This window comes from Alligator mississippiensis, chromosome 12 (assembly GCF_030867095.1).
Source record: "Alligator mississippiensis isolate rAllMis1 chromosome 12, rAllMis1, whole genome shotgun sequence".
Lineage (NCBI taxonomy): Eukaryota > Metazoa > Chordata > Crocodylia > Alligatoridae > Alligator > Alligator mississippiensis.
In genome coordinates, this window is record NC_081835.1 from 65614841 (window position 1) to 65633891 (window position 19051).

The 19051-nt window shown below is 38.5% G+C and overlaps 1 protein-coding gene across 6 annotated transcripts in view; it reads right to left on the minus strand.

The window, feature by feature from the left end:
* Positions 1-19051, minus strand: part of DENND1A (DENN domain containing 1A) — a 287266-nt gene that overhangs the window by 199723 nt on the left and 68492 nt on the right. For 5 of the 6 annotated variants that reach the window (XM_059715740.1, XM_059715734.1, XM_019500981.2 and 2 more), the window contains exon 4: positions 1180-1229. The exons of the other annotated variant lie outside the window; for it this stretch is intronic. In XM_059715740.1, the coding sequence (XP_059571723.1) occupies positions 1180-1229 (50 nt within the window). The remainder of the gene's footprint in view (positions 1-1179; positions 1230-19051) is intronic. 6 annotated transcript variants of the gene reach the window in all.

A 19051-nucleotide genomic window follows, 5' to 3' on the forward strand; every position in this document is an offset into this window, starting at 1 on the left:
AGACTGAGATTATCAATTCATGTCAAAGTCCAATTAAAGGTTTTCCAAAGATTACCTTTAGGCTTTACTGACTTGGCCTTTTAGACTAAGAATTTTGTGCTAGGGGTGTGTGTTGGGGGGGCCTGTGTAACAACTATTGAGAATATCTTAAAAAATGCTTTTCCTCAGAATGCAATAAAATGACCCAAAACCTAAATTCCCCTTCCCATCCCTATGCTGATAGTTCCCTCCCTCCCCTTTTAAAAGAAGCTCCTGAGTTATCTTTTGCAAGATGGCCAGTGGGATGATAGGTAGACAACTGCTCAGAGGAAAAAATAAAAGGTGATCTAAATAGCAAATAATTATTATGTACAAAAAAAAACCCAAAAAAACCAAACAAGTATTGCTCATGTAAATACCAGGCAAGTTTCACTGAAATTATAAAAACATGTTTCCATAACGGTCTCATCATTGTGAGTAAGTCACAAAAGTCAGTCAAAAAAGTTCCAAATATTATCTGTTCTAAGAAGAATGCTGGCAGCCAAACAGTTGATGTTCTTTTATGACACCCAGTGATGGATCATTTCAGAAAATGAATATTTACAATCAATATGAAATTGGTTAGAATACCCCTGCCTTCAAAAGTAAACATAAAGCAATTAATTTTGTTTTCTTTTACATGTCAACAATTACTTCTAACATAATATACTAAATTATTAAGTAATCTAGTCCTAATTTAACTTCCAAAACAAGTTACAAACAATGTTAAATATCCAGGAGAACATCACCAATATTCCTGCAAGGTCTAGAGCTCCTCTCTAAACTACCCATATTTTAGGAAGATTAGACTGTAAAATGCTAAAATGAGAATGTTATACACAAATTTATACAGATTTAGTATTATCCATTCTTAAAACACATACAATAAATCATCTAAGTTTAATTTTAACATCCAAATATTATTTAGAAGTTAAAAGAAATGCATTTTGACTACTGCCAGTGCACAGTTCTAACTTTTAAACTTTTTTGATGGTGCCCATAAAATCCCCAGGAAAAAGGGATATTGCAACTATAATTTGCACTTGGGTGCTTTAAATCACAGTCAAACAGACAGAACATTAGGAATGGTATGGTTTTTATTTTCTGCAGCAGTTTTATTGACAAGCTTTTTTCTTGTAAAGTTTGAAAATCTAACACTACCTGTCCACATAGAAGGGGAAACAAAACTTGGTCAGAGTCTGTAGAACTTCCTGTGGAGAGAAAAAAGAGATAATTTATACATCTAATGGGACCAATAAATCTCACATTAACCACAGCACACAATCTCACAACTTTGCCCTGAAGAAACAGGAGACAGATGAAGAAATATGGGCTTTATCAATTACATGGAAGGAGTACCAGGCAGTCAATCATGTGAAATAATAAACATGATCAAACTTCATTAAAAATGAAAAATTAATCAAGATTCACACATGGGCAAGCAGCAGGAGCCATCCAGCAAAGCTCCAAAGGGAAGGAGGAGGTTGGGTTGTTGAGTGTTAACACCCCTCTGGGGACAATCTCTAGCCTGACCATATGGATCATAGTGAATAACACCAAACCACATGGGTTTGGCCTGGCAGGACCGCTTCTGCTGGCACAGCTTTTGCCTGTTACCTAGGAACAGGGGTCTGTAAGATTAGAAAAATGCTTCTTTACATCAATAGGACAAATAACAAAAGAGAAAGCCAAGAAGGGTAAGAGCAGCAATTTTCCCTTTATATTTCCTACATATTAATATGAAAACCTAAAGTGTTAATAGATTTTATCAGAATAGCTTATTCATATGTTGTACTTTTAGAAAGCAAAAAACAAAACAAGTAAACCAACATCGTATGAGGTTTGCCAAATTACGTAACAATCTAGTTTGCAATCAGAGCCTTCCTAGCCTGAAGTATTGTATAGTACCTGAAGCAGGGAATGCAGATGAGGTGAAGTTTGAAAGGAGGGAGAGAACAGTTAAAATACTCGGACATTTCACAAATTGTTTAAAGTATATTTTCAATATAAGCATCTCATTTGCTATGTTGGTGCTGGCATTAAATAGGCAAAACCTAAAAAATTACACCATTACAAAATTTCCAATAACTAGCTACCCAAAAGTAATCACACTCACAGGAAAATAAATCCCATTTTTAAAGAAAATAGTTTATGTTCTTTCAGAGCTTGAATTCTGTAACAAAAAAATAATAATAATTCAAAGGTTTATTGTTATACTACTCTTTACCAGACACCATTTCATTGCCTGTTCCCTTTCCCTACATATTCACATCACAAACCTTGAGGAATAAGTGATTTTTTTGCCTGCATTTGAAACTGGACTGCCTTCAGCAAATCGCAGCCCATTTGATAAGTTAAGGAGCGATTTACAAATGTAGCACTTTTCTGACCAATAATAATAAATTATCAGTGCTAACTGAATTGATGCTTCTCGCTTCATTTATTTTTAAAACCGGTTCCATCATTCAACAAATAAACCACATCAATCTAATAACCTATTCAATGAAGCAGAAAGCATATTGACTCCCCCTGCAAGAACATGTTCCTCCTACATAATTCAATTGAGCATATTCCATGCTATGCTACAGTTTCCGGCTCACTTTCTCTGAGAACCCTTTTGGATGCTTTTGACAACTAAAAATTGGTAATTTGTAAACAAAGGAGATTTTAGGTAGGAAGAGATAAAGGATCTTTCTTTTCTTGGTGCATTATTTGTAAGCTAACATTTTCTGAAGGAAGGGTTTTGAGAAATTGTGTGTTGAGCATTTAGCTCTCCCCTCTGGCAATCTGAACAAGAAACCTACAAAGAAACCATATGGAGGGTTCAAGGCTGGACCCAATTAAAAAAAAATATATGCATAAAATATAGAAAATGTAAATCAATAACTTTTGAAATAAAACCATGCCCTGATTTCCTGACCTATATATCTGGACTCATCCTTATGCAGTCTTGTTGACAGCCAAGGGCTCTCCACAGGCAAATGGTCCACCATTAGGCGATCTGGTTGCCCAGTCAAACTCAAAATTTGCAACTTTGCTTGTGCACAAAACCCCCTGATGACTTGAAAGCTAAATATATATTTTCCTTTTCTTCACAGTCAAAGTCCAAATGCAGCAACCCTAAACAAACTGCTGAGGTTCAAAACTATATTTGTTGGAGACTAGTCAATATATTTATTAGTTTTATTACTTTAAAAAAAGTCTGCTTGAGGTAGAAACTGCATTTGCATTTGCAAAAGTAGTATTGTTAAGAGCAAAACCCCTGCATGGCTACTAGATGAAGTTTTGCTATAAAGTAATGTTAAAAGATCATAGGTCAGGCTGTTTAAACAACTCATCAACTACCTTAGCCTTGTAAATTATATTGGTATTTCCCTCAGAAATTAGATACAATATTTGCTGTACTTGCACTTAAAACTATCTACATAATATAGCAACATCAGTAACAAACACTTTAGCATTTTCTCAGCATTGGTTTATTATAGGATAACATAATATTTAATTCAGAAACTAATCTGCTTTAACTTCAGGGATGTATATGTTCACATTAAGCTAAATTCTGACCTGATGAAAATGTACCAGCATATACTGTCACCATTTTTTTTTACCTCGTAAGAATAATAATCATCATCATCACCACCACCACCACCACCACCACCACCACCTATTATTACATGATTTGCAGCTGAGATTTTAAGCATCTTTGCTGGGCAAAAAAAGCTTTCCTCATCGTGCATTTTATAAAATAGGCATTGCCCCTGGTTTACAACTAGGGGGTGGGGGTGGTCCAGTAATCTAGGTTTACATGTTTAAAAGTACTTGTGTAAAATGCTTGAAAAACCCCACATAAATAGTTAGTGAAAAAGTTATTCAAATTAGTTCTGTATTGCTGAAAAAAAATGGAACAGACAAATCCAAGTTCTCAGAGTTCTGCTCTGATTTAATTACAGTATATTGCTCCATTTAAAAAGTCAGCAATGCTCATATGAAAATATTTTACCTACAAAACTTTTTTTTTTCTTTGCAGGATGATTATCTGTGGCACAGGAGGACCAACATCTCCTTGGGGTCCCACCGAACTACTGAAAAATACATACTATAAGAAAATATTTTTTTCTTAATACATGCTTGGCTAGACATGTAATGTAGAGGTGGTATCAACAGCTGCGTTTTCTTTATTCCTTCCTGTCTATGGTCTTACAGAAAAACTGCATAAATGCCTCCTTTCCCCTCCAACAAAACAAGTAAAAAGTACAACACAGCTGATAAAATGTAAACGACCCAAGAGCTGAAACCAAGGTCTCCAGGGCATTGTGTGCCAGTTTTCTGGATCAATCCCCAAGTTTATATTTTCACAAATCTTTTTACATGCGGTTTGATTTTAACATTTTAATGAGCAAAAAGTGCATCTATAGCAGGCAGTCACCACAGTTAAAGTGCAGGGCATGAACTGTGTCCCTGGAGGGATCCCGCCTGGCCGTGTCACCACTGGCTTTAGGACATACGCCACCTGGTTCCTCGTCCCCAGGTTCCAACTCTTTTCATAATCAAAACACTGCTGACATTATAAACCCCACATGGGTTTTCTAAAATCCTTCCCAATCAATACAGCCAACACATAACTTATCGGAGACAACACAGAGCTCATTGATTAAGTTTGGTTTCAGTAGCAAAGTTTTCAAAATAAATGAGCCAAGAATACAGAATTCAGCCCTTTTGTGTCACAGGGCAATTTATGGAGGCGGCAGCCTCCGAAAGGTTTCCCCCCCCACCTCCCCTCTAGATATACTTTAAGGGTGCACACTGAAAGCAAGGGGGCGGGGGGAAGGGGGCTATATACATTCAAACATGTAGTCTGTTCAGGGCACAGTATATGCCACTATCCTGCGTGAGACGGACGCTGGGTAAATGGAGTTTGCCAAAAACACTGGTGTGGTCACCTGTGAATTTGACATATACCTATATGGAAATCATACACAGATGATTCAGACTACCTTTAAAAAATCCTTTTCTGTATGCTTCCTGGCCAGAAAGACAGGCAGGCAACTCTCTAGTAAAAGGAAAAGTGGCATTTCCCAGGCTGGTGCAGTGTACTCCAGCTTCCCTTCAAGCAGTACGATTCTCAACCACTAGATGACAAAGCCACATGAAGGTCTCTTTAATTTTCACCCATCACACAGCCCTGTCTAGAAGGGAAACTTTGAAGCTTGAATTCAATTAAGTTAATTAGAATCATTAATAATGAGAAGACTAAACAATTTTATCCAGGGTGCGTGAGTGCATGTAGGCAGGACTTAGGAGAAATCCTGCAAAAAAATAATCACGGGTAACATAACTACTTTGCATCTCCGTGGCATCTTTGTCCAGAGAGCTCTAAAAGCTTTACAACGAGACATGCCACTTATTTTCCCTTATTAAAATGAAATCTCACAAATGGCTTAAAAATAAAACAAAACTCCTGACAAAACTGTAACAGGCACTGCGGTGACACAGCAGAACTAGTGCTTTACGTTTCAGGCAAGTTCTCAATGGAAGTTAACTCAGGAAAAACATTCAGACCAACATGAAAAAGGCCACTCTAGCAACATCCAAACACAACCAAATGCAAGGACTTTCTACGCTCTCTTGAAAGGGAACCGACATTGCCCTGCTGCACATGCGTGGTGAGCGAGTCCTACGCAGGCCCGACCCTGCATGTGTGCCCTGCCCAAGCAGTACCGACCAGGGGCCGCTTCAGCTCTCATGCTGACCTGCATAACTTCTGGGAACTTTGATCTGATTTGATTTGATTTGATTGGAGTGGAGTGGGACCTTACTTAGGGGGAGGGTGGAAACACCAGTAAAACAAAGCAATAAGGAAAATGATAAGAGTATTCAGTAGTCAGGACAAAATCTAGTAACACTGTTAGCACTTTAATAATAAAGGAGACTAGAGATCATGATAACAAACAGCAAGAAAAGAATCTACCAGTTAAATCTGTCCTGTGCCATGCATATGTACACACAATGCAGCACAACATCTATATTTAAAGAAACTTTTGAGATGAAGGTTAATTCAATCTTAGGCAGAATGCAAATTCCTCTTCATTCCTGCCTCACTGACCTATTACCTTGCTAATCCAGAGGGCCAACATAAATGACACCTCATATCAACTGCTTACCCACAGAAATATTTAGTGTACCAATGAAATAGTTTTAATGCTTTAACGCTTCACATTTTTATTTTTTAACTCAATATTTATTAGGCACTATTCGTATTTATTATACAATACACACAGAAGGCCATGGATCGAAAAGTCTGAAAATAACAAGTATGTTATAGTCTCTTCTCAAACTAGTACTGCATTCTCCTCATTTTTCTACTTTTCCACATCATACTCCACTCCTCTCCGGCTGCAATTTGAGCGTTGCCATTAGCAGGCTTTGCAGAAGCAAGCTCCTCGGATAAACTGTGCAAACAGAACACGGCTAAGCGAGAGGCTGGCAGATGACTGGGAGATGGAGTCACTGCGACGTTACGCAGCAGCTTTAGTTGAACACAGAAAAGTGGAAAGAAGTAAAAAGAAGGGCAGAGACAGAAAAGTACTAAAGTGTTCTGGAGATGCAGACAAGGTATTCAAAGCCAATGGGAAGAGTGACTTGCAGAAAGGAAGGGAACTGGTATAGACCACATACAGGAAGAAGGGGTAGCATAACCTGGGGGGAGCTAAAGGGGACACCTAATAGACACAAGATACGTGGACTAAGAGGAAGTATTATTCAGAGGAGGGGTAAGAATTGTAGCAGTAGGGATGAAGTGAAAAGGGTGGAATTTGGAGATGAGGTAAAAATATAAAATTGGGGTGCAATCTGGATGTTAAAGGAGACTGAAAAGTGACGAACGTGGCAGGTGTTACATGGGGAGGACAGATGAGCCAGCGATGAACAATACAAGGAGGAGAAAGTCATGAAATTCATCTTAGCACCTTGATCTTAAAACCTGGATGGGTTTTGGCAAGGCTGTCAAAGGTGCAGGACCGACAAGAGGAGGAGGGATCGGGAGCACAAAAATAATTTACAAGTCATCCAGGCAGGCACAGTATCTGAAGCCCTTAGAACAGATGAATTTTCCCCCAAGCAATAGAAGGCGAGAGGGAAATAGAGGGGTTCAACGACAAGGAGCAGGAGGAAGCAAAAGTCAAGAAGATGAGGAAAGCAGAATATTATGGAAGCTCAGGGAGGAGATGTGATCAAGGAGGATGGAAACAGAAATAGGACCCCTGATTTCTCAGAGGCAGTTGTTGATGACCTTGGTACAGGGCAGATTCAGTTCCCAGAAACACAATAAAAATATTATTTATTTTACAACCTGTTTGAGTGCTGCTGTCCAAGTGCAAACCTCTTAAAAGAACCAATAATTAAGAATCCAAAAGGACAAGACTGCCCTTAAACTTACTCCACTCCATTTCTGTTTTCAAGTAAAGTGAAGATGTTAACATTATTATGAAGTGCTGATTTGACTTCAACACATTTCAGGTATATTGATTTGATTTAAGAGGTGAAACGCCATAAATTAAATACACTTTAAAATTAAAGAATTCTGACCATTTTAATCTATTTTGCATCCGTGAAATAGCAATGCACATTTATAGTTAAATTTTCTACAGAATACCTTTAACAATTCATCATTCTGTCTTTTACTATGGATTTAAAAATTCAGTTCAGTTGCCAGCTTACCCAAGTACTCTTCTACTTAAAACTGATGACAAGCCTATTTAGAAACCAGAGAAGTTTAAAAAAGAGCCTGAGTTCAGAATAATCTAGGGCACTATAAAATTCTGTGACCTACGGAGCCAGCTTAAACTCTGTACAAATGCCTTGCTTGCAAAGGGGATTGTGAACGTTACCTGTTTTTCTCACTTCACCTTAGCCTGAAGTCAGTTATTACACTGTTCACTCTCCTCTGGCAACAAATTACCTTTTGTCAAAATGTTATTAACAGAACGCTTTACCAACTGGTTGTTGAAAAAAGGCAGTTCCACATCCAAATTTGTTTAAAGACTAATGGTTGTTCAGGCTAGCACCAACATGAAAAATTCAGTTACCTCCCTAATTTGAATACAGGTAAGAATAACAAGGGAGGGTGAAAAAGATCCCAGCAAAGCTTGTGTATTGAAGGCTCAAGTCTCAATTTCTTTGCATTTGTTAGTTTTTACACTTATTATATATTTCAGCATGCACGTTTAACCTTCTGAAGTTACAGTCATTTGATTACAGATTATAACCCAAGCCTAATGAAATGGCATCTAATTATGTACTTAAAATTCAGGCGCAATATTAGAATGTAAGGATGCTGTAAAAATTATTCTTAGCATCATGAAAACTATGCTGCATGTAAATGTCAGTGCCATACTCACACAGCTAAACACCAACATAATTAGTTTACATTACAAACAAACCACTGGCAAAATCTGGTTTTAAGGAGATGCATTAAAATTGCAGAAAATATGTATATGTAAAACTAAGTTTCTCTCGCTTCTCTCCCCCCCCACCTTACACATGTTGAAGCACATTTCTTTGTAAGAAAAGTCTTTAAAAAAATCTGTTCCCCACCCGAAATACTTTATGCCAGTGCCCTTCTTCAATGACTTTTCACTGCCTTTGTTATAAACTTCTGAAGAGTTTAAGTGAGAACACTGGTCTTATCCTAGGCATCACTACCAAGCATTAAAACTAATTCTCAGGATACTCTGAATATAACAAAACTAGGAATCACTCACGTTAAGAGCTTTTTATGACAAACAGCAGCAGCGTTTGGCTAGCAGAATTAATTTAATGAGCTTAATTTAACAGCATTAAAACAATATAGTAATAAAACCAATATTCCAATATAACTTTACTGCAGTTGCTCATCCATTTGCCTAAAACCCTTTAAAAATCCATTAACTTTTATTTAATCGTGCAATTAGAAAGATATAGCTAGGGAAGGTTTCTGCAAGGTTCGTTTTCCTCATCTACTTATAAAGTGATGAGGAAGAAGAAAAAAGACACTGGAATGAAACAATAATATGGTTTCCGTTGAGGCAATCACTTGCCTTCAGGATGAAGCTGGGATTTGTTGTTTTTTTAAAAAAAACCACCCTGGCTACAGAAAAAGTATTGAAATAAATAATGTTTTGTAAGCATACTAAGAACACTTAACATTTAAATATTTTAAGTGCACAAAAAATGTGCACAGATGGGCAACTTTTCTGTTTGCATTAGTAAAAAAATCTTTCATTATCAAGCTGAAAATCCTTGAATTTTTTAAGCTTAATTGTGCTTCTATTTCTTAGAATTCACACCCCAAGGCCAAAGCTTTCCTGCCACCAGTCCTTCAAATCTGACTTGGACATTACACGGGAGGAGGCTCCAAGCCTCCCTGAGGTCTCGCTCCTTTTACAACATACGCAAAAACAGTAGATAATGGGCCTATGCTGAATTCACTGCTCTACACAGCTCCTCCTGGGACACAGGCCTAGCAGATGTGATAAAAACTGTGTCAGAGAAGTAGCTCTAGTTTGTGCCTTAATGACAACTTGAACCTCTAAACTAATAGAACAAAAGGACAGAAATGGCTATGACTTTTCTCACTAGCACCAGCCTGACTATAACACTGAAGTAAAATGTTTTAGCCTCTTGCAAATACCTCAACCAAATAAATAATGTTCTAGATTCAGGGGGAAAAAAATCTTAGCTAAAACCCATCTGGGTCACGGAATAGATTTAAGTACTAAAATACATTGCACAGAAGTGTTTATCTATTGAGGGGAAATCTAAATTCTGTCAATTGTAAATTCTGAAGAAGTTGAAGAATTATTTAAAACAGCATAATGAACTTAAAGTTCAAATGCATTTCTAAGGTAACCACAAGAGCGAGTATAGTGGTACTGATGAAGAAATAACAGCATCAAACCCATGTAAAAATTGTCTTGTATTAAATCATAAATACATTTTGAGTATTTAGAAACAAGGGTGGAAAATATTTAGGAGAATTAATTTGAAAACTGTTAGGTATGGACAGACAGATAACCACATATATCTAGGACTGGAAGAAATGGCATCTGAAAAAGCTAATTTAATTATATGGGACCAAAAATTTAGATTTAAAATGTATACTCTGGATAACATTTACTAAATGATATAATTCTTATCCCCAATGATTGGCCCTTTTAAATGCCGTCTCAAACCTCTATTCAGCAACAACTGCATACCCACTTAATCAGCAATCATTGTTCTCTGAGGCAGGACTTTGTTGTCAAGACAAGCACTGAAACCTTTAAAAAATTTCAGAACTGGCATAAGAAAAAAGTGATCTTTGTCAAACAAGGACAAATTTATGCAAATCTTTTATAAACATTCACAAACATTTATTTAGCTTTTGAAATGTTGGCCTCATTTGAGAGCATGAAAATGAGGGGGAAGTAGGAAGATGCAAAGGACAGCTTAGAGGCTGGCACACTACATAAATATTCAGAAGGAAGATTATAGGATTCATGTTAGTCTGTCTTAGGTTTCTCCAAAGTCCACATAGAATACCAAAGAACAAAACTAACGAGAAGTAGAGCAGATGTTAGACAATGCAGCAGCCCTCTTTTCCTCTCTCACTTGGCTATACTTGGGCGCTTTCATTTTTTCTTTCAATATGGTTAGGTCATTCAAGGATTCTCCTATAGACTCCGTATTGTGGCTACAGAGCTATAAGCTGGACCTCTGTCAGCTTTCCAAAAGTTTCCAATGAAAAGGCATTATGCAAATTATACCTCTCCTACCCTCTTTCAGGAAAAAAGCCTCCAGTATGCAGTCATTGGAGTATTGGAAGTCCCAGCCTTCATTTCTGTATGGTTGTGTTTGCCTTAGGGCCATGCTGCTTGTTTTGACAGTGGATCCCCCTAGATAGTTGGGATTAGTCGAGCTTGTTTAGATAAACTTGAAATCAAGGCCTTCTCTAGATAGACAGCTAGATGTAGCTACTGAGTTTCCAGCTGCCTTCTTCTTTCATCCCAAAACAACTGCAGATTCACAGTAGATATCACAGCCACAGGCTATGTCACATACATAAGTACAAAATTAAAGGCTGCTAAAAGAAGCCTTTGTAAGTCTTAGTGCTAAAATAAGGAATCTGTACTGCATAGTTTAAACAAATTATTCAAGAAGCACGAGTAAGGCATTGCAAAGGATAGTTAACAAGACATGCTCACAAAAGAAAGGCCCTTGTTTACATAAATGGGCAAGATGATGTTTGGTTAATTCCACGTCACCGGCACCCACCATCCAGCGCAAGGGGAAGAAATCCTATGCAGCGCAACCCAGTAACTGCTAAAACATTTGAAAACGTCTTGGAATCCTATGTATCCTATAGGAAGGATGCTTATGCCGATACAAGACATGATGCAAATAAAACAATTTCAATATCATTTGGGCTTCCGGTCAAATTTGCACAGGAAATAGTTTAAGAATGATCAGATTTTGCCTTGATAAGACACGTTGTAGTCAGACGTTGTAACTCGTGTAAAAAAAATCCTAACTGCAAAGTGCTGAAAGGAAAAAGACAAAACAGAACAATAAGCAGCCCCAAACCTAAATAGAAGCCAAAATAGTAATATTTATTTAAAAAAAAAAAGCATAAAATCTGACACTGGTAGCACATATTGAAATTTTTATAATCCATTTTCATTGTTTCGTACTCTCTCTCTCTCTCTTTCTTTTACTAGAAGCTAGTGCATTACAATTTTAACATCATAATGTCTTCAGGGTGGGGAGTATATCTTCAGAAACATTTGTACAACAACTACCACAACAGACCTCTGGGTCCTGTTGTAACCTAAGAATTAACCACTCATGCACTGTAATAAATCGGAGACTATTAGGCAGAGAGAAGAAACACTCATCAGTTCAAGAAATATTACTGCCTTAATTCTACCTTAAGATAATTTTTGCTTAAAAACAAAAAAAGGAGGAATAATACTCAAAGGTATGAAAGGCTCTGGTAAGGGACAACCCTCCTGAAAAGAGGGAGCACTGCCTCATAATCAGAGACAAGCCTAAAAGTCAAGAACAAGAGCGAGGAAATTCTATTTGTTCCAGGATTTTCCACTTATTTCCTGGAAGACTTGCGAAATCAGGACTTCTGTACCAGTTCTCCCCACTTTCAAATTAAGGAAAGCTTACCTAACCTCATTGTAAAGCTCTTTGAGAACCCAGGAGAAAAAGCTTTTTATGGGATTGCAAGATACTATGACTATGAACTTCATACAGTATAACCTCTTGGGTCTTCCTCAACTGGTTACCCACAGAGGGGATTTATTAGACTTGAGTTAGTACTTCCCTAGCACAAGTTCTCAGCTCTCAGAAAAGGACGTCTGCAATGCTAGAAATGGGCAAACACAAGTCAGCAGCTGAACAGACAGATATTCTTGAAAAGCAGAGAGAAAGACAACAGTTTGATTGTACTACTGCATATAAAGACTTGTGATCCCACAAATTCTGAGAATTGTCAAATGAAGAGGGATTCTAGGGGAGAAGCTTCTAAATACCAAGTGCAATGCTGTCAGATGCAACAAACTAACTACATCTATAGATCTTCCTCAAAAGCCATGCCTTTCAACTGGTGTAGCAATGACCAGGTTTATAGCACCCTTGTAGCATTTTACAATTATTGTATTTACCTAAATTCAAGATCACTCTGACCTCAAGACAATGTCCCTATAAGCAGATTCCAGGTGTGGAAAATATAGAAACTTGTGGTAATCTTCCATGCATAGAATCTAACTGTTGGAGGGTCGTCTTCAATGCGTCCCCCCCAGAGCTGCAATGAGGAAAGCACTGAGAGAGAAACAAGCAGCAGCAGCAGCAGCAAGGGGACAGGCCGAGGGGGGCAGGGGTCAAACACACACCCTTGCCTCCATACTACCCTGCCACTTCTCCCCCCTGCAGTGCCTGTGCCCCGCTACTTGACACCCCTATAACCAGCCCCCCTGTGGTGCCTGCACTCCCCCGAGAACCTGCCCCCACATTGTGCATGTACTCGGGGCACCTGCCCCAACCCTCCAGTGCCTGCTCTCCCCCTTCCCCACTACTTGCCTACTCTGCTGCCTGCCCCCCCACACACTTGGCCCTCCCTGCTGATGCTGCTCCCAGGCCACCGTTTCCCTTCACTTGTGGTTCCATCCAGCCCAAGGTCCACCCCACTCCAGCCTCAAGAACAGAGCATGTTGCTGGCTCCCAGCCAGGCAGCAGTGGTTGCAGCAGCAGCAGCCCCAACACTGAGTTGGAGTCACCACCACTTGTGTCAGGATGAGATGGGGCTGGAGCCCTGGCTGTGGGCGAGCAGCATGGAAAGGGGGTGCTGGTGGGGGCTGCAGATCTGACCCTGAGCCCAGGTCAGGGCTGGAGCCACAGCAGCTGCCTGCCCCTTCTTTCCCCCTATGCTCAAATCCAAGATGGGGGACTTCCCCCCCAACCTTGAGATGGAGAGGGGGAAAAACCTCAACTTGGATTTGACTAAATGCTACACTAAAGAATGAATTTACATAAAAAGGCCTGTGTTATATTTGCTACCTTCACTTTACAGGTAAGCAAACAGACAGCAAAGTTAAGTGACTCACCCATGGGATAAAATAGCAGATCAAAAAGTACAATTCAGGAGCTCCTCAAGAGCTAACATTCAGGAGGAAGGAACAATCTTGTCACTACTTGTCTGAGGGATTCAAGAAAAAAGGAAGAGCTTTCCCACAGGCAAGCCTTCTGGAAATTAGATGTTGTCTTTAAACAATGGCATCAAACTCAGGTACTGTTTATCATGCATTTAAAAAATGCTGTGCCGAGGTGAATACTCCACATCTGAAATCATACAGGAACTTTAACGCTTCCCTTCTTTAAATAGAATGCTGCACTACCGCCGTTTGGTTTCTTCCAGAATTTTAAAGCAATAAACTAAGGAAAACTTTCGACTGTGTTTCAAAGTGTGTGTTCCTACTTTGCTGGATTGCAATAACAGGGCATTCCTGAGCTCTGGCTCTAACTAGTACGAGCATATTTTGATATTTAGCACTTAATACCCTCATTACTCCTGCAGACTTTCCCATTTTACTCAACAGAATATTTTGCATGACATGCTAACTAACCCTAGGACCTCTGAAAAGTGCCGGAGATGGAGGTTTGATGACCATACAGAAAACCATGAGTGAAGCCCCTCTAAAATCAATGGTAAAACCCCTTCAGACTTGAAAGGGAACAGAGTTTTTGCTCTATAAACTTAAAATATGGTTTCCTTTACAATATTCACCAAGGAAAACATGAATGCAGAGACAGGGATCATCATGGTGAAACAATTCCCAAGAGACTGTCATGTCTACCCTCTCAATAAGTGCCTCCCATGGAAACGAGAGTTCCTCCTCCAGGCCCAAGGAGGTTCTCCTCTCCTAATTAACAGGAAAGTTTTAAAGCCTTTTACCACACCAGGTGTTACTGCAGCCAGCTGGGACAGCAAGCCTCCAGACTTGTTTCGCACCTAAAGTCATTGCCTGCACTTCAGCACCTGACTGCCAAAAGGGGTGTTGGTCTAAGGACATGGGCAGACAAGGTTCTTGGGTAAATCTGATATCTTTTATTAGACCAACCAGCCAAAAGACTGTCATCAGTTTTCTTGAAAACCACCATGCTCTATCCTCGTTCTCCTAAGCAGCAACAGTATTCCAGAACAACCTCCATGTGCCAGGGCTTCTCACAATCCAATCTCTATGACCCCATCCCTCACTCACCTCTTATCTAACCCTCATTCCATTGGCACCAGCTCTTTATACCACCCCACAAAGAACCTTTGTTTTATAAACCATGCATAAAATATTTTGGAATAAATTAAGAGGGACCAAGTCAGTAATTCTCAACCAGGGTGCTGTGATACCATGGGCTGGCTGCCTTAAGATCCTTTCAAGGGTGCCACAGGGTGCCATACAGTGTTAGCACTGTTAGGTTTACAACCGTGATTCACAACATAGACCCAGAGGTTCCAAAGAGAAATCCATAATTATGGTCTTTCTTAATTCTTTGCAACAGAAAGACCACTGTTATTTTTATGTAGGCAAAAAAGAGTGAAAACGAAGAGCTGGTATTTCTCAAGGGGTGCCTCAAGCCTAAAAAAGCTGAGAATCATAGACCTTTGGTGTGTGCGCACACATGTGTACACACACTTAAAGCTATTGATATATCTACTGAAGCTACTATGGTTCCATTTTGCTTTAAAAGTACGTTTGTTCCCTTTCACTGCGTCTTAACATTAGATGGTAAGCTCTTTGGTGCCTTCTTTTTTCTGTGTGGTTGATGCCTGGCACGTTTCAGGGTGCTCAGTGAATAAAAGATGATACTTTCCATTTCTATTTGAATTGCATGGCATACTCTAAACCAAGAAAGCCAGTAACATGGCCAGCTGAAAAAAAACCAGAAGGCTTCTGTGATATTTATTTGAAAACTCAAATAATGCAGTCAAAAGTATCTTTAAAAAGTATTAAGCAAAGAGCCTCACTTAGTTTTATTAGCAGTATATATAGCTGACTGTAACAAAATGTATATATAAATGTGATTGTGTGACTGCTGCTGCATTCTTTCTAGTGAGATTGTTCCTTGCTGGTGATAAGCTGAGGAAAACCTCTAACAATACTCTATGTGAAGACTGCATAACAACAGCACCTTCAGGGAAAGCTTTAACTTGTTCAAATGCATAAACCTGTGATGCACAACTGAGACAGGGAAAGTAGGTTTTTGGTTCTTGCCCCTTCCAACAATCTCCTTCACCATATCTTCTGGGGAATGCTGAAGTGATAAAATAAAGAACTGCAGAACAAAGGATTTCCAAAACTTGAAGCACAGACTCCATGGTAAAAAAAGCTATGGGATGGGAAGTTTGAGTGAACAACCACCCATACTGAATTAGATCAGCATCAGGAAGACCGTGTCTAAATACAGCCATTGCCTACATGAGTTCAGACTACAAAAATAAGCTAACAAATTTAATCTACCACATTTCTACTTAAAAAAGTATCTATATTAAAGCTGAGCTACTGCCTTGCTTTTTCTGACTATTTTAAATACAGAGCAGCAATGAATGCAAGATGAGACCCCAATTCCCTTCCGTGACCTTAAGCAAGTAACCCGACTGCAGACTCGGTTTCCCAACATGGAAGCAAAGGCAAGATGTCCGTGAAGCACTATGAAGACATCAGCCTCCCACTGAGTACTTAGGACAGCACCCCGTATACAAACAGGCTTGGATCAGGCCTTTAATGATCCATTGGTTAGTAACAATTAAAGTGACTTAAAAATTAAGTGAAAAACAAAAAAATCTAAGCTTATTCACTAATTTCAGAATGGTTTTATTTATTTATTTCAACTCTAGCAACTTTAAACTAGCTACCAACCGAATACTTACTGTTTGGATTCAAACAAGCTGATTGTTATTTAGCAGACCAAATAAGATCCAATGTACTGATGGAGATTTAAACCTATTTACTGATTAGGATTTCAGCCCTCCCAAAACCTACTTGTTTTAATTATAATAAATTTTTTTAAAAAAATACAGCTTTAAATAAACCAGTTCCTTACTGTTCTGCTCTGCTGTATAATCATAATCATGCATGAGGTGCTGTTAATTTGGCTTTGGTTTGTTTTGTTTTGTTTTGGGGGGGGGGGGGGTTCAAAATACTCTATGGAAAAACTTTCTAATTTAGTGCTTAGCAGCATAAAATTTGAGGGATCAAAATGGAACATTACTGGACAAAGATTTCTTAACTTGGAGAATTCAACCTCAGCTTGATGAAAACATTTTATAGCTTTATCAATAAATTCAAACATATAAAGTGATAATGATTACTTACTTCAGCCTGATCCTACAACCTTTTCTCACTCAAGCAGCCCCACAGGGTTTCAATGTGATCACCTGCATGAATAAGGGTTGGTAGGACAGATTCTAAATTATTCATATATTCACAGATTTTAAGGCCAGAAGGGACCATCATGATCATCTAGTTTGACCTCCTGCATAGCAAAAGCCAGTGAACTTTACCCAGTAATACTTGCTTTCAGCCCAATAAGTTATGGCTGAGTCAAAGCATGCTTCTTATGTATCTAATATTTATTTAAAGATTAAGTGATGGAGAATCCATGCTCCTTCCCTGGCTAATTGCTCTCACTTTTAAAAGACGCTTGCTCTTTGTTCCTAACCAGAACTTGTCTACCTTCCAGCAACTGATTCTTAGCATTGCTTCTTCTACTAGATTCAAGAGTCTAATACTATTAGAAATCTTTTCTCTGTGTAGGTATCCATAGGTCATGATCAAGCCACCTCTTAACTTTCTCTTTGGTAAAATACATAGCTTGAACTCCGTGAGTCACTCACTGGAAGGAAGGTTTTCTAATATCTTAAATCATTCTTGTATTTCCTTCCTGGATCCTTTCCAATTTTCATACTTTCTGAAGGGTAGGCACCTGAACTAGAAACAATGTTCCAGCAACAGTCTCGCCAATGATTCATATAGAAGTAATAGAATCTTTGTCCTTAATCATGTCAGCCCCATTATGTATAGCAACATCTTGGGATTTCATGCTAAATTAGCATGCATAACTATCTAGATTGGAGGGAACTTTCTCAGTCTTTCCCATGTTTCTAAACTAAAACTTTTGGTGCACCTTATAAGACTGGCTTGTTATGCTATGGATAAACCCTATCAGAGGGGTTCTGAAGGTCTTGCTACAAACAGGAAGATTATGAAATTACTTTTCTACATGAAATGCTGAGCTACTAAATGAACTACCAAAAGCACCCTTCTGTGTGATAATACTCTTCAGCAGATCCACACGCTGTTTAGCATCTATAACACTGTAATCTTTCAATCTGATGTATAACCTTAAAATGGAGTTTTGATATCTTCAAGTGCATTGTGCCAAAAATATATTCTATTATATTAAAAGTCTTTTTCCATGTTTAAAAGAATCGTAAGTGTCTTGTTTTGTTGTATATTCTAAAAGCATTTTAAGACACCTAAGCATGGATCATTAGGTATGCAAGGCTACAGAACTTCAATTCCTCCATTTTTGTTGTTTGGTACTACTGGCATGAAGTAATATCAGAGAAGCATGTTAAATACAATATTTTTGGAAATACAAATACACAGAAAGATTGATTTTTTCGAAACCTGGTGAGTTCAGGAAAAAGTAATGAGAGGATAACTTCTAAAGCAGGGCATGAGGGTCAGAAAAAGGAGGGGGGAGGGGGGAATTTCATCATTATTAAGCTATTGTGAAAAATCACCATATTTAAGGCTCACTGATGATACCCAGCATTTGGGGCTTGGACAGATACTGCTGACTCAGAAATTACTCAGACCCAAAGCTGAACCCCATGGTTCAGGTCTACCTTTAATACATTCAGGTTTTTTCTTCAGGCTTGAACAGATCAAACCAACTTTGCTGCTAAGGATTAAGTTGTTTCCAGAACACCTCAGTGAAACGTAAGTCATTACCTACACATAAGGGATACAGCAATTTTATATTCCTACACAGAATATTAATGCAAATCATACTTGCCTGCCTAACGCAAGGATTTTGATCCATGCTTCCATTTTATTCAGTGGAATTTACTGCGCAAACAATTTAAATAATTATCCATGTTTAATTCCAGACATTCATTTAATAAAACTTACTTTATGATGCAATATTATCCATGTTTGCAACGTCAAACTTTACAATCGGCTTCTTTGGGCTTTTGGCAAATACTTCACCCCTTTCCCACCTGCTATGACTTGGATAACAATGTAACAGAAGAGCCTCAGAACTTCATTAAATGCATCCGTCTTCTATATTATTAGGTAACTGATTAATCAACTTTTCCAATCAAGTTTCTTAATTCATTTGCAATCAGGTGGCTCTTTCTAAATGAATACAAAGGCTGGTTGTGCTATGAAGAATACATAAGCTGTAAACTGAATATAAACTTTCCACTGAAGCGACTACATGCAACTCG